The sequence below is a fragment of the Silene latifolia genome, chromosome 4, assembly GCF_048544455.1.
Source record: "Silene latifolia isolate original U9 population chromosome 4, ASM4854445v1, whole genome shotgun sequence".
Taxonomy (NCBI): Eukaryota; Viridiplantae; Streptophyta; class Magnoliopsida; order Caryophyllales; family Caryophyllaceae; genus Silene; species Silene latifolia.
In genome coordinates this window covers 64,981,194-65,008,210 of record NC_133529.1, presented here as the reverse complement: position 1 = coordinate 65,008,210, position 27,017 = coordinate 64,981,194, and the positions used below count along the sequence as shown (strand labels likewise).

At 36.7% G+C, this 27,017-nt stretch overlaps 1 protein-coding gene across 1 annotated transcript; it reads left to right on the top strand.

The window, feature by feature from the left end:
- The first annotated feature begins 22,349 nt into the window (after nt 1–22,349).
- Nucleotides 22,350–23,709, top strand: LOC141651594 (uncharacterized). The gene is made up of 2 exons (XM_074459298.1): nt 22,350–22,868; nt 23,161–23,709. The coding sequence occupies exons 1-2, from the start codon at nt 22,350–22,352 to the stop codon at nt 23,707–23,709; spliced, it is 1,068 nt and encodes a 355-aa protein (XP_074315399.1).
- Nucleotides 23,710–27,017: the final 3,308 nt, after the last annotated feature.

Genomic DNA, 27,017 nt, shown 5'->3' with positions numbered 1-27,017 from the left:
ATGAAAGCTAGTCATAAAATTAAATTGCATAAACAATATTGTAAAAGATTAAGAAATAACCTTTGGTCCTAGCAAAAACGGCCTAAGAACAATATCAAAGTTGATATTCGCCTATCAGTTGCACCCAAGACGATATGAGAAATGCCCTTTGATTTTGCTAGAATCGAACCAAAAATCACTGATTAATTTTTAGGTTTTTTTGTGTTCTTCCGATGAGAGGAGGCAAGAATTGGGAAAACAATTAGGTTAAGAAAATTCCCTCATCTCCCCTTATAACAACCGAGTATATGGAGAAATAGGGTGGATTTTCTTTTCCATAATTTCGGCCCAATTTACCGAAATTAAGAGAGTTATTTCTCTTATTTTCGGTTATTCCAAAAATGTATAAAATGTGTAAATTGTCATCTAGTGAGGATCGAACCCATGATCTCTTGGTTTGAGTACCCTCACTATTACCACTATGACACATTCATCTTGTTGATATTAAATATAACCGATTACATTTAATTACGAATTAACAGATTAATTCGTCCAAGCTGACATTACATACATTTAATTAAATATAACTTATTATATTCAATTTACGAATTGACAGTTAATTCGTCTCAACTAATATTATTTAATCTTCATTAAATAATTGTCTCATCAACACATTGACTAACTGTTTAGTCATATAAGGCATCAATGTGATTATATTTCTATAACCACATCTCTCAAACACATCCTATAGGTGTGACCTTTAGGGACCAGTTGATCACCGCCATCCGTATGATAATAACGTCAAACTTTCTAGCAAGCCAACCGTTATTAGGTAATCGTTAATCAACTGATTAAAATACGAAGTATACCCTTGTGAACCTGTAAGAGTTTTACAAATGTTATCACACTAAATTGTGGAGGACACAAGCTCCAACAAACTCCCACTTGTCCTCACAAGTGTATGTGCGATAACCGATTCTCATATCCTAAAATTTCTCCCACTCAATGTAAAACAATTTGCAAATTCCGTATTCACAAAGGTCGTATTTTACAAGTGATCTGTATCAAGAGTGGTTTCCCCGACTAGAGAGTAACTTAAATGATAAACGAATCAACATTCGAGCATGGCCATGCATTTCAGTTACAACTCCTCGAGTGGCCCTGAGAAATAACTATACCTGATAAGGGTTGGATATTTTCCTCAACTCGAATCTTGCAGATGTAAGCACAGTATGAAATGACCCAGAAAAAATCTACTTAGCCTCCGATTATGGCGGCATCGTGAGAAAGAAACCAAAGTCACCCAAAAACTGCCTTAATCTCAAGAGACAGTCGATAGTCAAAAGAATCGACTCTAGGAACACAATGGATGTCATATCCACGACCTGGCACCGAATGTTTTTAAACATTTAGGACTCCATTACGTTGTCACAAAAATTTGTCCTACGAGGTATCGTTATAATCTCGTATTTGTGATCGATCAGTCAACAGTTTGACTTATGGCTCGTTGAACCCACCATCAATCGACTGCACAATATAATAGCCGGAGTTATCAGCTCACATGGGCGATTACAGACCAAACAAATATAATATAATTCAGTTCACTTTGTGGCGTTCAATGTTGTCAGTACAATCCACATGAATAAACAAAATATTATAATAAAACGATGAAGTTATAAATAGTATATGAAAAAGATAATGTATCAAATCCATAATCAAGTACTACAACTCAGGAACACGTTTAATTCCCATGGAAATAACGTGCCGTACATGCTTATCATAATTCAACGGTTTAGTGAGAGGATCCGCGATGTTATCATCCGTCGCAATCTTGTCTATCACTATCTCCTCTTGCTCCACGTAATCACGGATCAGGTGAGCTTTCCGATGTACATGTCTAGATTTGTTGCTAGACTTTGGCTCCTTAGCCTGGAAGATGGCACCTCTATTGTCACAATAGATGGTGATCGGGTCATTCGAACTAGGAACTACCGTAAGTCCTTGTAAGAATTGACGCATCCATATCGCTTCCTTTGCTGCCTCCGAAGCGGCATAGTACTCGAATTCAGTAGTAGAATCTGCTACAACACTCTGTTTGGAACTCTTCCAGCTGACCGCAGCACCATTAAGAGTGAAGACGAACCCGGACTGAGATTTTGAGTCATCTCGATTCGTTTAGAAGCTAGCATCTGCGTAACCGATTGCGCATAGCTTAGTATCGCCTCCATAAGTCAATACCCTACCCTTAGTCCTCTGTAGGTACTTGAGGATATTTTTAACAGCTATCCATTGTGTTTCACCTGGATTCTTTTGGTACCGACTCGTCATACTCAATGCATATGCCACGTCTGGACGTGTGCATATCATGGCATACATGATTGATCCTATTGCAGATGCATAAGGAACACGACTCATGTGCTCAATCCCTTCAGGCGTCGTGGGTGACTGAGACTTGCTCAACTGAATCCCATACGTCATTGGAAGGTTCCCTTTCTTGGAGTTGGTCATGCTGAACTTCTCAAGAATCTTATCCAAATAAGACTCCTGACTAAGTGATAACGTCCGTCGTGATCTATCTCGGTAGATACGGATTCCCAAAATGCGCTGTGCCTCACCCAGATCTTTCATCTGGAAATGGTTCTTCAACCATTCTTTAACCGAAGATAGGAGAGAAATGTCATTCCCAATCAGGAGTATGTCATCGACATACAATATCAAGAATACAATCTTGCTCCCACTCGACTTGATATATAAGCATGCTTCTTCGACCGATCGAGTGAAACCATACTCTTTTATCACCTGGTCGAAACGATGATTCCAACTCCGAGAAGCTTGCTTAAGTCCATAAATGGAGCGCTTAAGCTTGCATACTTTCATAGGATGTTCAGGATCTATGAAACCTTCGGGTTGCACCATGTACAACTCTTCCTCCAAATAACCGTTTAAGAAGGCGGTTTTCACATCCATTTGCCAAATTTCATAATCATGAAAAGCGGCAATCGCTAAGATTATCCGAATGGAACGTAGCATGACTATAGGTGCAAAAATCTCATCATAATGCAATCCGTGCACTTGAGTGAAACCTTTTGCCACTAGTCGTGCCTTATAGGTATCTGGTTGCGCGTCTACATAACGCTTTATTTTGAAAAGCCATTTGCACTGTAGAGGTTTTACCTTATTAGGTAAATCAACTAGATCCCATACGTCATTCTCATACATGGAGTCCATCTCGGATTGCATGGCTTCGAACCATAGCTTTGAGTCGGAACATGCCATAGCACCTTTATAGGTAGCGGGTTCATTACTCTCTTGGAGTAAAACGTCATTCTCCTCGACCATACCAATGTATCTGTCCGGAGGATGAGAGACTCTACCCGACCTCCTAGGTTCCTCGGGAATATTAACCGTGTCATCAATTGGAGGAACAACTTCCTCCATCCGTTCCTCGGTTGTTGGTTCTGGAATCTCCGACAGCTCGAAGGTTCTATTACTCGTCTTGTTCTCGAGAAATTCTTTCTCTAAGAACGTCGCACTAGCCGCAACAAAAACTCGATGTTCGGTAGGCGAATAGAAGTAATGACCAAATGTTCCTTTTGGATAACCTATAAAGTATGTCTTGACCGATCGCGGGCCGAGCTTATCCTCGTGTCTCCACTTGACATAAGCCTCGCAGCCCCAAACCCGAATAAAGGACAAGTTAGGGACCGTTCCCTTCCACATTTCATATGGAGTCTTGTCGACAGCTTTAGTCGGACTTCGATTAAGTATAAGAGCAGCTGACAAAAGAGCAAAACCCCATAATGAATCAGGCACTACCGTGTGACTCATCATGGATCGAACCATATCAAGTAAGGTTCGATTTCTCCGTTCGGACACACCATTTAATTGAGGTGTTCCAGGTGGAGTTAACTGTAGAACGATTCCACAGTCTTTAAGGTGTTGATCAAACTCATTTGAAAGATATTCGCCACCATGATCTGAACGGAGTGCTTTAACCTTTCTACCCAGTTGGTTATGTACCCTGTTCTGGTATTCCTTGAATTTTTCAAAGGACTCACTTTTATGCTTCATTAAGTAGATATATCCGTATCTACTTAAATCGTCCGTGAAAGTGATAAAATATCTATAGCCATCTCTAGCAGTAATTGACATAGGTCCACATACGTCAGTATGTATGAGTCCTAATAGGTCACTAGCGCGCATTCCAACACCTTTGAAGGAAATTCGAGTCATCTTAACAATGAGACATGATTCACACGTGCCATATGTAGAAAAATCGAATGCGGGAATAGTCCCATTATCGACGAGTTTCTTTACGCGTTTCTCATTTATGTGTCCCATTCGACAATGTCATAGATAGGTTTGATCTTTGTCACCAACCTTTAATTTCTTATTATTCATGTGTAATACTTCCGTGGTTTGATCTAAGATGTAAATTCCATTCATGGAAACTGCTTTACCATAAATCATTTCATTGAAAGAGAAAATACAGCTATTATCCTTTATTGAAAATGCAAAACCGTCTTTAGCAAGTACGGATACAGAAATAATGTTCTTAGACAAACTGGGTACATAGTAACAGTTATTTAAAAATAACTCAAAACCACTAGGGAGTTGGATTACATATATGTTCCCTTCGAGACAACGACAGAACTCGTGCTCCATTCCCGACTCGCAAGTCCACATCACCTTTTTCGAGAGGTATGATGTTCTTTAGGCCCTGCAAATGATTAAACAGATGAGAACCACAACCAGTATCAAGTACCCAAGTTCCGAAACTTGCATGGTTAATCTCAATCATATGAATATAAGATGACATACCAACAGGAACGACGCGGCCTGCTTTGATGTCCTCACGGTACACGGGACAGTTCCTCCTCCAATGTCCAGTCTTGTGACAATGATGGCACTCAATGTCACCGCCCTTGCTCTTTGCCTTGCCCTGTGAGCCACTAGTCTCACAAGGCGCATTCTTACCGTTTCCTGGCTTTTTAAACTTTGGCTTACCTACAGCTAGGTCGCCATGAGCCTTGCCCTTACCTTTACCCTTGTTGGAAATCGTGAGAACATCCTGCTTCATGCTCCCACTCAATTTCATATCCTTCTCGGTCTGTACGAGAAGGGAGTGTAGCTCATGAGGACTCTTTTTCAAGTCATTCATGTAGTAGTTCGCCCGAAAAAGGGCAAAACCATCATGAAGAGAATGAAGCATTCGGTCAATGACAATGCTCTCACTGATTTTGCAATCAAGTGCCTCCAGCTTCTCGACATTCTCAATCATGTGAAGAATGTGTGGGCTAACCGGTTGGCCCTTCTGGAGTTTCGCATCAAAGAAGCGACAGGTATGCTCATAAGTAACGATTCTCGGTGCTTTTGAGAACTCGTTAGTGAGCGTGGTGAAAATCTTGTTCGCACCTTGGGCAATGAAGCGTCTCTGCAAATTGGTTTCCATTGCAAAGATGAGTACGTTCTTTATCGCACCCGCTTCCATAACGTAGTCACTATAAGCGAGTGACTCGTTGACTCCTGCATTGGGGCCTGGGTTTACCGGTATTTGCTCAGCTAAGTACCTGAGCTTACCGTCAGCAATGGCAGCATTCCGTAATGCTGCCTCCCAGTCCGCAAAGTTGGACCCATCGTTTTTCAGATGTGTGAACTGATTCATTTGGTCCATGAATATTTTCAGCCAGGAGTCGCGTCCAAGTGTGGCACTAGGCATTTGGATTGCGTTATTTCCAGACATTTTGTTGTAATAGTATTATCAAAATAAACGTGTTCTACACTGCGAGAAGAAGAATAAAAAAAAATAAGCATGTGCATCGTTTATGATTTTTAAGTCTAATGAACTACTGTCATAACGCGAAGACTCAAAACATTTATACAATTGACCTCTGATGCGTGTCTTTTATATGATGTTTTACATCCTATTTTACACGCATTTCAGAGCTCATTCATGTAGTTTATGCTACATTTCTCCCTATTTCCGTCTACTTCCGTATTTTTGTACATTATTGCAGAAATGTGAAGAATCCAGCGGAAATCAGGCTAAATCCGTCCCCGAGTATCCTGCATTGCATATGACGTGAAGTGTTCACTTAAGGAACGAGCTTGGTGCGCATTTCGAGGCCCAAAAGACAAATCCACGAGATTATAGAAGTAAAGTAGCAGCTCAATCAGTCGATCGACCAGCTCCTTCAGTCGATCGACCAACCATCGGGTTCCAGAAGCTACTGTTCATTGCCGTTCAGTCGATCGACCAGTCCTAGCAGTCGATCGACCATGCCGTTATCCCAGACGAGAATTAAAAGACTGAGGAAGTATAAGCCCATTAAGTTTTAGGTTTTGATAATAATTGTTACGTATGTTTGCTATATAACGTAACATAAACATTCAGTTTAGGTATCTCGATTTTACTCAAGTTTTCATACAATAATACTTAGTTTTTAGAATTAGGGTTTGGGATTATTGTTAAGCATTGGATCTTTGGTTCTTATTCCTAATCTTTCCTCTGCGTATTCGGTATTCATCTGCCCTAATTTCAGTTTATTGCTTTATTTCATCATTAGTGTAGAATTGCTAGATAATTCCCGAAACCGATTTATCGTTTATGTTAATTGTTTACTTTATCGTTTCAAGCATGAATTCAGTAATTCTTATCGTTAATGTCATTGTTTTTACCCTTAGCATGAGTAGCTAATTTATTCGTGCTAGGATGTAGGCGAATTATAGCGTAGGCGGCAATAGATTGAACACGGCCTGATTCGCGTGTCAGTCGATCGACTGATATTCTTGGTCGATCGACTGACCTCGTCGGGTTTTATTTTCGTTTTAATTGTTTTAAATCTTTATTCGACGATTCGAGTGCACGCGACTAGTTGGATGTTTAGGATATGACTGACCCAATAGATCGAGAGATAGGGACAGTTGATTGACCATCAATTAAAATGACTAAACTATGCTGAGATCGAAAGATAGGTAAAGTTTAGACCGTAAATCACTTTTCAGGACGAAAGTTAGTATTAGTGATATTAGGGACCTATAGCGAGATCGAAAGATGCTATTTGTTAAGAGTGGACCGAAAGGACCTCTTGTTTCCCGCCTCACTTGTGTTCGATTTAGACCTGTTTAGTATGCTGCCGCCGAAGCTATAATAAACCGATCATCCTAGTACCCCTTCTTTATCTGTTTAATCCGTCTTTTTAGTTCATTGTCTTTATTTACTCTTAGCTATAGATCAATCTAATCAACCCCCACTTTCGTTACCTTAGACTAAATCAGACAATTAGAAATTACATTCGCCTCCTTGTGGTTCGACCCTGTTACCACTAGCCTAGGTTAGTTTTAATAGGAAATTATAAATCATATTTTTGGTACTCACAACGACGGGTATCACCTCCCTCAAGAATTATATAAATGATCCCAAGACTCAATTATCTGCAAATTGATAAGCTAACCTTTTAGCTAATTCTACCGTTAGAATTCTTGGTCAATAAATTTCTGTAAATACTATCTTTAGTCCATCATAATCACGAGAAACTCTTCGGACTATGATGTTGAGGTAAACTAAGTCAACACAACTACTTACTCAACGTAGAAGGGGTCATATTATGCCTACCGACGAAGAAGGGATTCATAGTTGTTTGCCCTTATAAAGACTAATCTCAATTTCCGTTTTAGAGGAAGATCCCATCAACTTTATTTTAATTCATTTTAAGTGAACTAATATCTAGCATGCGTGAATGAATAAACTAAGGTGATGGCTTAATAAACATGTGACATCTGTATGTCTATGAAAACTAACATACAACCTATATGTGTCAATTTTCATGCATTTTAGTAGGTGGTTTGGTTTTAGGCGGAATATGATGCATTAACTAGCATGTGAATGAAAAGTAATAAGAACGGTAAAACGTAAAACAAAATAAAGTCCTAGTGTGGCCTATCCTATCAAAATGAACATAAATACAACTTTGGAATCCATCCATGGACCCGAGAAGCTTGTCTTGATGTTCCATCTTGATCCATGTAGTGGGAGTGAGCTCCAATCTCCATCTTTAGTCTTCTTTGAAAAATACAATAAATAAATTTACATAATAAACCTATTTATTACATTCTAATTTCAAAACCCAAAAACTAAAGAAAAATAAAGGAGATTCGAAATCTCAAATTACATTAAAAATTATGTTTCCATCATTACGAAAACATAATTTGACTAAGGCCACACTAAGTATTACAAATTACAACCGATTGCAAAAAAAACGTAAATTAAACCATTCAATCGATCCATTCAACTAAAATAAAATGCATCAACTAAAATAAATTAAACATGCAAGACATAATTCTTTAATTATGTAGATTAATTTTCCAAACCACCTATTTAAAAATAAATTAAGTGACAATTCCTCAATTAATCACATTAATTTTAATCTTAATTCATATTAAACTTGTAATATGAATTTAATCCATCAATATTTTAAACTGCTTTAAAATAATTAGGTATCTCAAAATTGTGAACCGTTTCACAACAATTAATCATACATTGTAAAGGTAATGTATAATTAATATTGGCCAAAACAAACAAAAACAAAATCCTTTTTTTTTAATATGTCTCGGCTAAACCAAGAAAAAAAAACAAGCCTTTTTTTTTCGGCAAAAACAGCAAGAACCAAAAAAAAAAGCCCGTTTCTCATATTGTTCACGGTTTTTATCTGTAAAAAACCGAAACAAAACAAATTTTTTTTTTTTTAATTTAAAAACTGTCCTCTGTGAACAGTAACGTGACGTGAACAGCAACAGAAAAAAAAAATTTCTTTTCTCGGATGCTTTTCAAATCGGCATAAACAAAAACAGCCGCAAAAAACTTTATTCGGTTTTTCAGGATAAACCGAAAAGAAAAAAAAAACAGAATTTTTTTTTTTTAATAAAAATACTGTTCATCCGTGAACAGTAACGTGACGGAAGGAAAAAAAATTCCACGGATAAAAAACATCCAGCCCATTATATATTTTTTTCGCAAACCCTAATTATTGTTTACAAACAATTTTATGAAAATCATCAAAATTAAAATTCGTGGCCTTGGCTCTGATACCACTTGTGGGATTTATCTGTATGCATCCCTTTAATTTAAGGACTATAATGAATCTATAAGATGATGAAAGCTAGTCATAAAATTAAATTGCATAAACAATATTGTAAAAGATTAAGAAATAACCTTTGGTCCTAGCAAAAACGGCCTAAGAACAATATCAAAGTTGATATTCGCCTATCAGTTGCACCCAAGACGATATGAGAAATGCCCTTTGATTTTGCTAGAATCGATCCAAAAATCACTGATTAATTTTTAGGTTTTTTTGTGTTCTTCCGATGAGAGGAGGCAAGAATTGGGAAAAGAATTAGGTTAAGAAAATTCCCTCATCTCCCCTTATAACAACCGAGTATATGGAGAAATAGGGTGGATTTTCTTTTCCATAATTTCGGCCCAATTTACCGAAATTAAGAGAGTTATTTCTCTTATTTTCGGTTATTCCAAAAATGTATAAAATGTGTAAATTGTCATCTAGTGAGGATCGAACCCATGATCTCTTGGTTTGAGTACCCTCACTATTACCACTATGACACATTCATCTTGTTGATATTAAATATAACCGATTACATTTAATTACGAATTAACAGATTAATTCGTCCAAGCTAACATTACATACATTTAATTAAATATAACTTATTATATTCAATTTACGAATTGACAGTTAATTCGTCTCAACTAATATTATTTAATCTTCATTAAATAATTGTCTCATCAACACATTGACTAACTGTTTAGTCATATAAGGCATCAATGTGATTATATTTCTATAACCACATCTCTCAAACACATCCTATAGGTGTGACCTTTAGGGACCAGTTGATCACCGCCATCTGTATGATAATAACGTCAAACTTTCTAGCAAGCCAACCGTTATTAGGTAATCGTTAATCAACTGATTAAAATAAGAAGTATACCCTTGTGAACCTGTAAGAGATTTACAAATGTTATCACACTAATTTGTGGAGGACACAAGCTCCAACAGAGGCAATTTTCATAGGATACTCGGATCATATCAAGGCTTACAAAGTCTTCAACAAAAGAACACTCTGTATTGAAGAAAGTTTTCACGTTATTTTTGATGAAGATAATGTGTTTGATAAGCCCCTTACAGGATGAGGAAGAAGACTTGGACGAACCTGACTTTCGTCTTTCTAGAGACGATCCCCCGGAATTGAAAACGGAGGATAATGAGATTGAAGGAATAAATGATGAACTTGATCATTCTTCTAAAGATAAAAAGAAGAAATCTAAAGTTATAGTTGATGATACTATAACATTGACTCAAAATAAGGATTCCCAATCCAATGTTATAGGTGATGTTACTATAACATTGAATCCAAATCAAGGTACAGAGTCCGAAGTTATAAACGGCTCTACTACAACACCTGGATTGGATTCAGGGGGAATTTCCTCCAATTCTGAGCCAAATGAAGTTGGGTCAAGCTCAAGTAATGATGAAGAGCCAAGTACTTCAACCAAATGAAAATACAAGAGCTCACATCCAATGGATAATATTCTCGGAAATATTAAGAAGGGAGTTCAAACGAGACGATCCTTGAATTATTTCTGCTCATTCTACTCATTCCTATCCATGATCGAACCAACAAATATCAATGAAGCTCTTGCAGAATCGGATTGGATTATTGCCATGCAAGAAAAACTTCAACAGTTCGAACGGAACAAAGTTTGGCACTTAGTTCCTAGACCTAAGGATCGGTCTGTTATTGGAACAAGATGGGTATTTAGGAATAAACTAGATGATGTCGGAGTCATTGTTCGAAACAAAGCAAGATTGGTGGTCCAAGGTTATAATCAACAAGAAGGAATAGATTATGACGAGACTTTCGAACTTGTTGCTCGTCTTGAAGCTATTAGACTTCTGATAGCATTTGCAGCTCATAAAGGAATGAAGCTCTTCCAAATGGATGTCAAGACAGCATTTCTACATGGGTATCTACAGGAAGAAGTCTTCATAGAACAACCTCCTGGATTTAAGGATAACAAATTTGAAGACCATGTCTTTAAATTGGACAAGGCCTGTATGGATTGAAGCAAGCACCAAGTGCATGGTATGACAGATTATCAAAATTTCTACTTGAGAGTGGATTTAAGAGAGGATCTGTTGATAAAACCATATTCCTAAAATCCGAGGGAACGGACCTTTTGGTTGTCCAAATCTACGTCGATAATATCATCTTTGGATCGACCAACCGTAGCTTGTGCAAATATTTCTCGGAGTTGATGACTTCTGAATTCGAGATGAGTATGATGGGAGAATTGAAATTCTTCTTAGGTCTGCGAATTCAACAAACTGGGGAAGGCATTAAAATTCATCAACAAAAATATATTAAGGAATTAATTCGAAAATTCGGAATGGAAAATTCCCATGCTATGACCACTCCAATGGTCGCAGACAAGAAATTGACCTTAGATGAAGACGGTAAGTCAGTTGATGAAATAACTTACTGAGGAATGATTGGGTCATTGTTATATTTGACTGCAATTAGACCAGATATCATGTTTAGCGTTTGCGTTTGTGCGAGATATCAATCATCACCCAAAGAATCGCATATGACGGCCGTAAAAAGAAATTTACGATATCTTATCGGCACGGCTAAACTTTATTTATGGTATCCGATGGAATGCAATTTCGACCTTGTCGAATATTCAGATGCCGATTACGCAGGATGTTCTCTAGACAGGAAAAGTACATCAGGCGTTGCCACATTCGTTGGACCTTGCATTATTACGTGGGGCTCAAAGAAGCAGAATTCAGTTGCTCTTTCAACTGCTAAAGCCGAGTATATCGCTGCAGGACTGGTATGTACTCAATTATTATGGCTTAAACAACAATTACATGATTATGGTGTTGACGTAGGATGCATTCCCATTTTATGTGATAATACGAGTGCGATCATTATTTCTAAAAACCCCGCACAACATTCACGTACCAAACATATTGAAATTAGACACCATTTTATACGTGACCATGTTGAAAAATGGAATATAAAACTCGAATTTTATAGTACTGAAAAACAATGGGCAGACATTTTGACAAAGCCTTTAGCTAGAGAACGTTTTGAGACTTTACGGTTGGAAATTGGTTTAATCGGTGGCACCTAAACTATCATAATTATTTCCTAACCGTATGACTGACTAGTTAAGACGAGATTGTATGTCTGTGTCCGTATTTTCCGTTGCAAGTACACTCTTATATAGTATTTTATTATTTTATGAGAATATTCCATTTGCTAGTCAATTATATTTTGTGTTGTATACAAACCATAACTCTTGTTCATCACATATACATTCTATGGTTTAGAGCTTCATAAACCAATGACATTCATGATTGGTTTCATTTAGGATGTGAGTAGTACTCCTTACATGACATGTAACATCAAATTGCATAAGCATGAAATTTGTCTCTTATTACTTGTATACACTCGGGTGTGTGGTGGTGACACATGTGGAGAGGCGACCCTTCCTTTACGTTTTACCTACTAACCTCACATTAGCCAAATTTGCCTTGCTTTGACCTATTTATTCTACTACATTCCATATGGCCTACCCTTGTCAAGCTAGTCTTGTTGGTAAGTTTGGAAGTCTTGTTGTGGTCAATTTTGTTGCTTTTGTGATGGATATTGGATGGAAGAAGAAAAAGATAGAATGAAACAAAAAAAATGAGAAAAATACAAAAAAAAATGAGAAAAATGATACTATAAAAGATGGAAAGGCAAAAATCTCTTATTACTCCTATTCTTATTCATTTCCATATTACTTGAGGAGAAGTACTTGTTGATGTAAGTGAGTTTGTGGCATACTTGGCATGGTGCATCATCTGTTATGTTGGGTTGGAAAGTGGAATATGGTTACTTTTGGTTGTGATCGGTGCTAGCTTGGCTTTTACCTCCACATATCCAAATTATTTTGCCCCTTCTTACCCAATTACCTCACCTCACATTACTTTGTAAGTCCTCGGCATGTGCTTTGGACCTCGATTGGTTGGAGTGTATATGTACGGTTACTAGAGATATCTATCATGTTAGATTGCATGCATGCTTCTGTAGGTCGCAGTTAGGTGAGTGACTAATTTCCTTCTCTCCTACAAAATCTGTACTAAACTTGGTTTGTATTACACGCTTTATATATAGGACTTGCTTAGGTTGAAGTCGTTCTTATGCTATAATATATGCTTTGGTTTCTATATATTTCTTGCCTCGGTTGATATCATTCTAGTCGTTTTATGTCTTTTCTCGTCTTTTCGATGATGTCAAGAAGGGGAAGAAATGACCATGATTTAGTATTTGCCTAAGCTTGCTCCTTGTCAAGCCCGATTGTCTCTTACAGTCCTTAAAGCTTTGGTATTGAATATAATTGATTGATCTTGCATTGATCTTTATCTATAAAGATGATGGTATTATATTGAGGGGGAACTACATACTTAGTCACAATTTTAGTAGACTTGCCATCATCAAAAAGGGGGAATTTGTTGAACCATATAGAATATATGTTTATGTTTTGATGATGTCAAGAATGCTTTATATTTTATATACTCGTTGCGCGTAATTTTTTGTTTAGTCTTTTATATTGGACTTACTAATCGCAAGCATTAAGGATTTGTGATAGAAGTATGATGCGTTTATATTATGATCAAGGCCTCAATCAAGGATCAAGATATTGAAGAATTATTCAAGCATTCATGAGAAGATGAAGCTCATTTAAAGATTGATCAAGCTTGAATGATGAAGTATCCTACACTCGAAGATCTCCTAAGAAGATTAGAATAGCGTAGGTGATTATCTCGTAATGGTAACATGAGAATTGATTTCTTAAGTTAGTAAAGTTATAGCTTCACAGTTATAACATTACTTATATAAGAGCTCAATGTTATAGCTCTTATACTATAACATTGAGATGTCAAGTTTATACAATACACAACTAAAATGTTTTCAAATTGTTTTTGAAAAATATTTTTGTCTCTTTTAAATGTTTTAGCAAATAGTATTTATTTAATGAGGAAGTCCATATTCATATTGAGTGTGGATTTATTTTAATCTTATAGTTAGTAATTATGTTGGGTCAACTTATGAGTTGAGTCATATTACTAATTAGGGTTTCTAATACTATCCACTCTTAAACCCTAAATCTAACCTATTGCCATGCTAGGGTTATCACGAAAAACAAGGCCTATGAGCCGTGTGGACTCTCGAGTAAACCTAATGATAGAAGTTGATTATTGTTAAGATTTTATTCTCTAGAATTATCTTAACATATCTTTTATATTTAGCATGATATGGTTATATATGATAAGAATATTTTTGTTATGGAAAATCTTATCATATCCTAAGATTTAAGGAAAAGATAATAGGAGAATAATTGATAAAATTATCTTTTGAATATTCTCTATTATTTCCTAAAGATTTTAAGGAAAGAAATAATAAGATATAATTTGTTTACATATCATATATTTCGGCCATGTAGGGTTTAAGGAAAATATATTAAGTATATATTTGATTAGATTATCTTATATTTATCGTATATCTTTTCTAAGAGATTGCTTAAATAAAATAAGGAAAGTTGTTATGATTTTTCCTTATTGTTTCGGCATATCTAGGGAATTAAGGAAAGAATATTAGGTGAATATATGATAAGATAATCTATTAACAAATTATATCTTTTCCTAAGATTTTCTGGATAAAAATAATAAGATGTGATTCTATTTCCATATCTTATTATTTCGGCCTCTAGGGTTTTGAGAAAACTGAGTGCCATGCTTCCTCCTTTGCTATAAATACTTTACTCTTTGCTACATTCAAAAGTAAGACCTTTGAGCATAATTTTAATTTTATTTTCAAAAGCAAAACCGTGTTTTAAAGAGCAAGAAAACCGTTTTGTTATTTTTCGAAAAAGGTCGTGATTTATAAACTTGTGCATTCGTTCTTTCATTATCGTTATAAGATAATAGTGCTCAATCGATTTCTTACTTGTTCATTAACGTGAACCTTTGCAAGAATCATTAGTGCTTTCTTATTAGCGTAAGTTAGTCACTCGAGTATTTAACGGTACTCACTTGAGTTACAACTAGGGTTAGTTGTACGAGTTGGGTTAGTAGATTTGTAATTCGTAGAAAAGTACTAAATTTATTAATCGAGAATAGTCGGCGGTCTCTCTCTCTCTCTTTCGTTCTTTTGTTTATTTCGTTCTTGCTCATTCATTAGTTAATTAGTTAAAGATTAATCAATAAACTTTAAATAATTAATTATATTCATACAATCAAAAAAGTAATAAAAGTTTTAAATCCTCAATTCACCCCCCCCCTGAGTATTTTGGATCGATAGACTCTTCACTCTTTGTACAAGTTAGGTTTTTATGTAAATCTTAATAATATTTGATTAGAGATTTAATCTCTCTTTTATATTATTTTGATTTATTCTTTCCTAACTTATAAGATATTATTTTTGCAATGATAAAAGGAAAAGATTGAGTAAATCTTTAAAATAATATTTGATTAGAGATTTGTTATCTCTTTATTATTTGATTTATTCCTTTCTATCTTATTAAAATATTAGGGATGAATAGTGCCGCGTGAACAGTGTCGTGAACAGTAAATAGTGAATAGTAATTTCTTTCTTGCACAATAAGCCTTTGCTTGGATAAGGGTTGAGGTATTAGGATAATATTTGTTAGAGATTTTTTATCTCCTTCTATTATCTTTCCTAATCTCCAAGATATTGGTGAGTTGTTAAGATAGGAAGATATTATTTATTAAGGCAAGTCTTGGAGAAGAATTAAGGAAGATTTAACCTAATTCTTTTTTGCTTTACAAGACTTCCACACGGCATTTAGGGTTTTTGCTAAACCGAAACCCTTGCTCCTCTTTTACTATAAATACTCCAACTTTACATCATTAAAAGTTAAGACCTTTAAGCATAAAATTAATTTTATTTTTAAGAGCAAAAATCGTGTGTTTCAAAACAAGAAAACCGTTTTGCTATTTTCGAAAAGGTCGTGTGTTTATTAACTCGTGCATTCATTCGTTCGTTATCGTTATAAGATAATAGTGCTAAATCGATTTCTTACTCGTTCATTAACGTGAACTTTTAGTAGAATCATTAAGTGCTTTCTTATTAGCGGAAGTTAGTCACTCGAGTATTTAACGATACTCACTTGAGTTACAACTAGGGTTAGTTGTACGAGTTGAATTAGTAAATTTGTAATCCGTAGAAAGGTACTAAATTTATTAATCGAGAATAGTGGCCGTAGGTTTCGATTTGTGAAACTAAACCACTTCAAAAACCGTGCGTCTCTCTCTTTCGTTCGTTTATTTATTTCGTTCTTATTCGTTAATTAGTTAATTAGTTAAAGTTTAATCAATAAACTTTAAATAATTAATTATACATATATAACTGAAAAAGTAGGTAAAAGTTTTTAATCCTCAATTCACCCCCCCCCCCTCTCTTGAGTATTTCGGATCGATAGACTCTTCAATTGGTATCAGAGCCTCGTGCTCTTGATTGCCTAACCGCAAAGAGGCTGATCTGTCTATATTTATTTATCTTATCGTTTTATATTCCGCTGCCTATCACGCGATAAATGGATTCCAAATACCTCAAGTGTCCCGTCTTTGATGGGAAGAATTATGGGTTATGGAAAAACATGATGACTCACTATGTGAAAGGTCATGAATGGGAATGCTGGAGGATTATCCAAAACGGACCGCACAAAATCCTAGTTGCATCCGCTGAAGGCACTTCTTATGAGAAGAAAGAAGAGGATTATGTCGAGGCCGACTACAAGAAGGCCGAAAAGAATTCTAAAGCCATAAGTCTATTGCAGAACGGCATGACCACTACCGAATTCGATCGGTTCTCTTCGTGCTCCACGGCCAAGGAGATATGGGACAGCCTGGAACTGGCTTATGAGGGTACTTCCATTATTAGGAAGCACCGCATAGATCTGCTAATGCAGAAATATGAGCTATTCAGGATGGAGCCTAATGAGTCCTTGGATAGTATGTCCGCACGTTTTTCAAGCATCATAAATGAATTAAAAAAACCTAGGAAGAAAGTTCAATACCAAGGACATTGCAAGGAAGGTTCTTAGGAGCCTAACTAAAAAGTGGCGTGCCAAGGTCACAGCAATGGAGGAATCGCGAGATCTTGAGAATCTATCCTACCAAGAACTCATTGGTGCTCTCATGGCCCATGAAATTACTCTAAATGCCGATGAAGGAGAACCGAGTAGAAAAAATATGGCCTTGAAAAGCGAAGATGTTGGCTCCGATATAGAAGATGAGACTGTTTTGTTTGCACGTCGTTTTAAAAATAGAATCTTTCGAAACAAGCAAGCAAAATCTTCTTATAACAACAACAAGTCTTTTAACAAGAAAGCAACTGAATCAAAATCATCATTTGCTAACAGAGGTTGCTTCAAGTGTGGAGAATCTGATCACATGATCAAAGATTATCCGACATGGGAGAAAATCAAGGACAAGGCGAAACGCGAGAAGACAAAGAAGGAGTTCAAACAAGTAATGATGGCTTCGTGTTGGGGAGATCTTGATTCAGAAGATGATGAAGGATCCGAAGATGATGAAGTAGCCAATATTTGTCTCAGCAGCGTCAGTCTTGACCTAATTTCTGATAGCGACGATGATAGCACGAATTCTTAATCAAACTATTGCTTTCTTGGAGAATCAGATGAAGACGACGATAATGAGGTTAGTTATCTTGAACTAAAGAAACGTGTTAAGAAATTGTCTAAAAGTGCACTAATTGAATTCTTTGAGCAATCCCTCGATAAATGTCATGAACAGGATATAGAACTAAAGGATCTAAAGGAACAGATTCTTGATATTGCTGAGGAGAATCATACTCTAAAGGCAAAAGCTAAGAAGTAGAAATCTAAAGTTACAGCTGATAAAGCTACAACATTAGAAACAGCTAATGCTGAAAAGAAGGAATTAGAATCTAAAGTTATAGCTAATGAAGCTATAACTTCAGATCTAAAGCTTAATATTAAGCACCTTCAAGCCAAAGTTATAACTAATGAAGCTATAACTTTAGAACTTAGAAAACCCAAGGAACTTCTGGTAACTAAAATCACATCTGATGAAGCAGTGATTTTAGACCAAAAGAAAGAAATCGATTCTCTTACAAAGCAATTGAAAGAATCTAAAACTAAATTGATCAATATTAAGAAACAACATTCAGATGTTGTACTTATTCTTAACAAAAGTTTCCAAAACTTTCGTGACAATTATAAGAAGGATAATGACATAGATCACACGAAATGTCTTGAAGAAATTAAGAACCTAAAAGACTTACTTCTTCACGCAAGAAAAGTCCATGCTAAGTGGGAAGGTAGCACAAAAGTCCTAAACTTCCTAACCGAACAATGTGACAATAATATGAAGATGGGGTTAGGACATGAGTGCTACAGCCGTAGAGATCACTCTAAATGCAAATCAACACCTTTGGATTATGATTTTAGAAAAAAGAAAATATGCCGATCTTCCGGAATATCTGATTTGCAATTACTATGGTCATACGGGTCACATCCAAGACAATTGTGTCAAACGTGTACATGATATACGAAAAAATACCGATTTTGTTAAAACGGTTGACACAACAGTCGAGGATGATGAATCCCCTATAGATGAACCTAACGAAGAAAGGAATAATAACTTTCATTGGTTCTATGACATAGCTTTTGATTACACCAAGAAACCTAGCACTTCACAAAGTCCTTGTCAACCGAAACAAAGTAAGTCTAACCACAAGGAGAATAGTCATGTAAGACCTAGAGAAATCCCTTGACCTAGAGAAATCCCTAAACCTAGAACTCCTCCTAAATAAAACTACCCAAGGTTTAGAAATACGACCATTAGGCAAGTTTGGGTACGAAAGGATTTAGTATATAGAGTAACTAACCGTAAAGGACCCAACCTAGCTTGGGTACCTAAAAACTGTATCTAATCCTTTTGCAGGTAATGGTGAAAGAAAACAATCAATGGTATCTTGACAGTGGATGCTCAAGACACATGACCGGAGATAAGAATTTGTTTCTTTCACTCAATCCTTTCAACGGAGGAAAGGTGACGTTTCGGGAGAACAAGAAGGGTAAAGTGATTGGTGTGGGCAAAGTTGGAACTTCTAAATCACACGCAATCAGTGATATCTATCTAGTGGATGGTCTCAAGCATAATTTGCTTAGATATCTCAACTATGCGACAAAGGTAACAAGGTTGTTTTTCATACTGATGGTTATCGCATTATGATTGAAGGTACAAGCAATGTTATTCTTGAAGGACATAGGAAAAGGAACGTGTATATGGTAGATTTAAATGTTGTGCCTACTAACTCTTTTACATGCATGAAAGTTACACTTGATGATCCATGTTTGTGGCATAAACGCTTTGGTCACATTAGCTCACTAACCTTGAACAAACTCAAGAAATGGGACTTGGTTGAAGGATTACCTAAGATCAAGTCCGACCAAGAAAAAATGTGTGACACGTGTGCTAGGTGCAAACAAGTGAGATCATCATTCAAACCTAAAAGAGTGGTAAGCACAAATCAAGCCTTGGACTGGTACACATGAATTTATGTGGTCCTATGAAGGTAAGAAGTAGAGGAGGATCCAGGTATGTCTTTGTCCTCGTAGATGACTACTCAAGGTATGTATGGCCTATCTTCCTTCATTCAAAAGATGAGACTTTTGATGAATTTGATTGTCTTATGAAACTTGTTCAAAATAAATATAAGACTAATCTTGTGTCTATTCGTACGGATAATGGCACTGAATTTGATAATCAACCCTTTATAGAATATTGTAGAGTTAATGGTGTAGGACATAACTTTTCTGCACCAAGAACTCCTCAACAAAACGGTGTCGTTGAACGTATGAATTGAACACTAGAAGATATGGCTCGTACAATGCTCTTATGTAGTGGTTTACCTCGTAACTTTTGGGCTGAAGCTATTAGTACTTCATGTTATATCCATAATCGTGCTATGATAAGACCTATCCTTAAGAAAACCTCTTATGAACTTCTAAGAGGTCAGAAACCTAATATCTCCCATCTTCGTTGTTTTGGAAGTAAGTGTTTTGTTCATAATAATGGTAAAAATAGGTTAAGTAAATTCGACCCTAGGAGTGATGAGGCAATTTTTATAGGATATTCGGATCATAGCAAGGCTTACAAATTCTTCAATAAAAGAACACTTTGTATTGAAGAAAGTATTCACGTTATTTTTGATGAAGATAATGTGTTTGATAAGCCCTTACAGGATGAGGAAGAAGACTTGGACGAACCTGACTTTCGTCTTTCTAGAGACGGTCCCCCAGAATTAGAATTGGAGGATAATGAGATTGAAGGGATAAATGATGAGCTTGATCATTCTTCTAAAGATAAAAAGGAGAAAACCAAAGTTATAGTTGATGATACTATAACATTGTCTCAAGATAAGAATTCCCAGTCTAATGTTATAGGTGATGTTACTATAACATTGAATCCAATTCAAGGCAATGAGTCTGAAGTTATAACAGACTCTACGACAACACCGGGATTAGATTGAGCGGGAACTTCCTTAAATTCTGAGCCAAATGAAGTTGGATCAAGTTCAAATAATGATGAACCAAGTATCTCAACAAAGTGGAAATACAAGAGTTCACATCCAATGGACAATATTCTCGGCAATATTAAGAAGAGAGTTCAAACGAGACGGTCTTTGAACAATTTCTGTTCGTTCTATTCATTCCTATCTACGATCGAACCAAAAAATATTAAGGAAGCTCTCGCTAAATCAGATTGGATAATAGCTATGCAAGAAGAGCTTCAACAATTCGAACGGAACAAAGTTTGGCACTTAGTTTCTAGACCCAAGGATTGATCTGTTATTGGAACCAGATGGGTGTTCAGAAATAAATTAGATGATGCCGGGGTCATAGTTCGAAATAAGGCAAGATTGGTGGTACAAGGGTATAATCAACAAGAAAGAATAGATTATGATGGGACCTTTGCACCTGCTGCTCGTCTCGAAGCTATTAGACTTCTAATAGCATTTGCAGCTCATAAGGGAATGAAACTCTTCCAAATGGATGTCAAGACAGCTTTTCTAAATGGGTACCTATAGGAAGAAGTCTTCGTAGAACACCCCCCTGGATTTAAGGATAGCAAATTTGAAGACCATGTCTTTAAATTAGACAAAGCCTTGTACGGATTTAAGCAAGCACCAAGGGCTTGGTATGACAGATTATCAAAATTTCTACTTGACAGTGGATTTAAGAGAGGATCTGTTGATAAAACCCTATTCCTAAAATCCGAGGGTACTGACCTTTTGATTGTTCAAATCTACGTTGACGATATTATCTTTGGATCGAAAAATCGTAGTTTGTGCAAATATTTTTCGGAGTTGATGACTTCCGAATTCGAGATGAGTATGATGGGAGATTGAAATTCTTCTTAGGTCTGCAAATTCAACAAACTGAGGGGAATTTAAAACATTTCAGAAATATGATGAGAGAGAAAGCTAGAGAGAGAAAAGCTCTTTATTCTTAACCCTAACAAAATATTACAACAATGACGGCACTGAAACATATGCAAAATAGATTTTCGCCATTGAATTCAACTATTAAATCAGCTTTACAGTCTTCCAAAGCTTCTGTCGTATGTTCATCTGCTAAGAATATCCCTAAAGATGGTGACTTGGTTCCTTCCTCTTCTGATACAGGCAAAACAAAATCAATCAATACTATTCAGGGCATCCCTGTGTTGGATCTTAGTGAAGGAGAACCGAAAGAAACTGAAGGTTGGAAGATGCGGAAGGGAGGGAAAGATATACCTGTCTTGGAAACTATTAATGAAGAGGAGGATCTCTCTGATTTGCTTCAATTTACACAGGATGATATCAAAACAGAGGTAGACTTTTGGACTAACTCTGTTATTTGTTATATTTTGGGGGCAAACCCTCCTTGGGATCTTGTTGAGGATTATGTGTATAAGGTCTGGGATCAATTTGGGATTGATAGGGTTTCTTTCCTAGATAATGGTGTTTTTATTGTTAAATTCACCAAGTCTGGTGGTAAAGAAGCTTTACTGAAATCTGGGTATTTTTTGTTTGATAACAAACCAGTGATTATAAAACCCTGGGTTAAGGATATGTAATTGGTTAAAGAGAAGGTTGCGGTGGTTCCTGTGTGGGTAAAACTTTATGGTATTCCTCTGAAATTTTGGGGAAAGTGTTTGCCTAAAATTGCGAACCTGGTTGGGAAATATGTGAAAATGGATATTGACACGCATGATAAAATTCGGTTGAGCTTTGCTAGGGTTATGGTAGAACTACCTATGGATCAGCAGCTTCCTGAGAAAGTGAAATTTTTAGACGAAACTGGGCAGGTGGTGTATGTGAACATAGAGTATGAATGGAGGCATATCTCTTGTACTAGCTGTACAGGGATAGGGCATGATGCTACTCAATGCAGAAAACCTAAGAGGAAGAAGAACATGCCTCAGACTCAAGGATTTATACCACAGTCTAAACCTCCCCAGAAAAATGAATGGAGGCCTGTTGTGAAACCTCGGAATCAGCCTACTAGTGTGCTAACTCCTCCTACTCTGACCTCTACCAATTTTCCTCCACTACATACAGTTAGAAATACTCTTGTTATTAAGTCTACTCCAGTTAAGCAAATCATAAGGCTTAATAGGCAGGAAGGAATGGTTGGGGTGAGATTATCAGGAAAGTTTAGTAACTATACTTTTATGGATGCTCTAAATGATAATGCAATATCACAAGAGCAGGTTTTTGAAAGTGGTAAGGACCCCCCCCCCCCCTCTCCTAATATCCATGCATAGTATAGGATTTTGGAATGTTAGGGGTCTCAACGATCTGAATAAGCAGCGAGTGGTGAAATGGTTTATGCACAATAATGGGGTAGGTTTATTTGGATTGCTTGAAACTAAACTGAAACCTGGAAATTTGTTGAAAAGGGATACCTCTATTTGTGATGGTTAGAGTGTCTCCACTAACTGCAGTTGGCATAAGGGTGGTCGAATTTGGATTTTGTGGAAGCCTAATTTGTTTGATATTCAGTTTCTCTCTTATAGTGCTCAACATATCCATATGTTGACACATTCTCAAACTGATGGTAAAAAATTCTTTCTTACTATGATTTATGCTTTTAATGGCTTGTATGAAAGAGTTGAACTATGGAATACTCTTAAGGGGATTTCTGTTACGTGTACTGAACCTTGGCTATGGCTTGGGGATTTCAATACAGTTTTATCTCCTATTGAGAGATTAGGTGGTAATACAACTGATGCTGAGATGGAACATTTTCAGGACTGTGTGTCTATTTGTGGTATGGAGGACATACCTGCCACCGGTGCCCTGTTTACCTGGTCAAACAAACAGGACCCTTGTGATAGGGTGTACAATAGGTTGGATAGAGTAATGGGAAATCAGGAGTGGTTGGACAGGTTTGATACTAGCCTTGCTCACTTTCACCCTGAGGGACTCTTTGATCACTGTCCCTGTACCATTGTGGATAAGAAAGCTGAAATTGGAGGGAAAAAGAGTGTTAAATATTTCAATATATGGGTTACTGCTCCCAGTTTTAAGGATTCGGTTGCCATGAATTAGGCTACAGTATACAGAGGAACCAAAATGTTTTCTATTGTTAAAAAGCTCAAATCTTTGAAGCCTATTTTGAAGCAGTTAAATAGAGATTGCTTCTCTGATATTGAGAACAATACTAATATTGCAAGTATGGCCCTGGAACATGTTCAAAAGTCCTTAGTTGAAAGTCATGGTGATGCAGATTTACTGCAACAGAAAGTAGATCTGGCTCATGAGCTGAAAGATTTAATTACTGCCAGGGATAGTTTTCTAATCCAAAAGGCTAAGGTGCAATGGTGTTTAGAAAGGGATCTTAACACTTCTTATTTTCATCATGTAATCAAGAAAACAATGATGATGAATAAGGTATTCCAAATAGAGGATAAGGATGGGACTCTTTGTACGGATGGTGACTCTATTCAAAAGGCTTTCTTAGGGTATTACACTGATCTGCTTGGGTCTTATACTTCCACTGTTGAGGTTAATGTGAATGTGGCAAGAAAAGGAGCTTGTTGTACTGAGGATCATTGGGATGTATTAGCTAAGCCTGTTACAGTTAAAGAGGTCAAAATAGTATTTTTAGCATTCCTGAAAACAAATCACTTGGTCTTGATGACTATACCAGCCAGTTCTTCAGGGATGCTTGGGAGGTCATTGGGACTGATGTGTATGCTGCTGTGATTGATTTTTTTGATACTGGGAAGTTATTGACACAACTAAATGCTACAATAATTACTTTAATTCCAAAAATTGAAAGACCTACTAGTGTCAAGCACTTCAGGCCAATCTCTTGTTGTAATGTCATTTACAAGGCCATTTCAAAGATCCTTTGCAATAGACTGGCAGTAGTATTACCTGACCTCATTAGTAAGAATCAGGGTGCTTTTGTGAAGGGTAGGAGTATTCTTGAAAACATTTTGATTTGTCAAGATTTAGTAAGGCTATATCATAGGGGAAGGACCTCTCCTAAGTGTATGTTTAAGCTTGATTTACAAAAAGCTTACGATTCTATTGAGTGGACCTTTGTGGATCAGATGTTGGAGGCTCTTATGTTCCCTAAGAAATTAAGGAAGATGATAATGACCTGCATCTCTACTCCTTCATATACTCTTAATCTCAATGGGGCTCACTTTGGCTATTTCAAAGGTAGAAAGGGTCTTAGACAAGGTGACCCTATATCACCTCTTCTGTTTTGCATCTGTATGGAGTATTTGACAAGGGTAATGGATTTTGCAACTAAGAAATGGTTCTTCAGGTATCACCCACTTTACAAGAGTTTAAAGCTTACTCACTTACTTTTTGCTGATGATCTCCTTATGTTCAGTAAAGGGGATGTGAAGTCTATCATGCTAATCCTTAGAGTTCTGGCAACTTTCTCTGCTACATCTGGTCTTAAAGTAAATGCTTCTAAATCTGAGGTAGTGTTCAGTGGAGTAGATGATAATTTGAAGCTAGACATTACCCAGATTTCTGGTTACCAGGAAGGTAAACTTCCTTTTAAATACCTGGGTATTCCTATCCAATCTGGTAGACTAACAAGAGCTGATTGTAATGTGTTAATTGAAAATATTGTGTCCAAGGTGACAGGAATAGGGGCAAGGAAGCTTAATTATGTAGGTAGACTTGTCCTTATTAACTCTGTCTTCAATACTCTACATAATTACTGGGCATCTATTTTTTTGATTCCAAAAGGAGTAATCAAGGGGACAGAAGCTATTTGTAGGAATTTTCTGTGGTGTGGGGAGTCTGAATATAGCAGAGCACCTTTGGTTTCTTTTCATGACATTTGCTGCAGTAAAAAGAAAGGTGGTCTGGGCATAAAGCAAGCAGGGGTGTGGAATGTAGCAAGTGTAGGTAAACTTGTTCACTGGTTGTATACTAAAGCAGATAGATTATTGGTTATGTGGATTGATCATGTTTATTTTAAAGGAGCAAACTGGGAGTCTTATCAACCTCCTCTTGATTCTAATTGGAATTGGAGGAATATATGTCGTGTTAAAGGTCTTTTAGAGGGTGGTTATCAGGGTAATTCCTGGATAGCTTCTCCTGGTTGTTATACTGTAGGTGCTGGATACCAATGGATGCAGGGATCACACCCCCCTGTCCAATGGTATAAGGATGTTTGGGACAACTGGTTGTTACCAAAGCATTCCTTTGTTGCTTGGTTGATTCAGAAAAGGGCTCTTAATACCAGAAGCAAACTTCATAAACTGGGATTGTGTCTTACTGATAGTTCTGTCTTATGTGAAGTTGGGGAGGAAACGCATGAACATTTGTTTGCTGAATGTGCATACAGTTCTCTGGTTGTTACTGGTATTGAGCAGTGGATTGGTCTTAGCTTTACTGGATCTCTTCAGTCTTACTCGAAGTTGCAGAAAAAGACTTGTAGGATGGCTAAGATGACTACCTATTACATGTTATGGAATGAGAGAAACAAATGCAGGCATGATCTGCAACTTAGCAGGCCTGAAAAACTGATTTCAAGAATTACAGAGCCGGTACATAGCAGAATTCTAGGAAAAATGAGTACTGTTGTGCAGGGTAATGACTGTGCTTGGCTAGATAGATTTCATATTCGATGTAAGTTTTGTACTTAGCCTCTGATGATGGAAATCTGTAAAATGGACTCTCATGTAATATCTTTGATAAGTTTCTATGAAATACAAAAGCTCACATGTTACCAAAAAAAAACAAACTGAGGAAGGCATAAAAATTCATCAACAGAAATATATTAAGGAATTAATTCGAAAGTTCGGAATGGAAAATTACCATGCTATGCCTACTCCGATGGTTGTAGACAAGAAATTAACCTAGATGAAGACGGTAAGTCTGTTGATGAAACTACTTACCGAGGAATGATTGGGTCATTGTTATATTTGACTGCAAGTAGACCAGATATCATGTTCAGCGTATACGTTTGTGCGAGATATCAATCATCTCCCAAAGAGTCGCATATGACAGCCGTAAAAATAATTCTACGATATCTTATTGGCACGGCTAAACTCTATTTATGGTATCCGTTGGAGTGCAATTTCGATCTGGTCGATTATTCTGATACCGGCTACGCGGGATGTTCTTTAGACAGGAAAAGTACGTCAGGTGTTGCCACATTCGTTGGACCTTGCATTATCACGTGGGGTTCAAGAAAGCATAATTCAGTTGCCCTTTCAACAACAGAAGCCGAATACATTGCAGCAGGACTAGTATGTACTCAGTTATTATGGCTTAAGCAACAATTACGTGATTAAGGTGCTGACGTAGGTTGTATTCCTATTTTATGTGATAATACGAGTGCTATTATTATTTCCAAAAACCCCGCGCAGCACTCACGT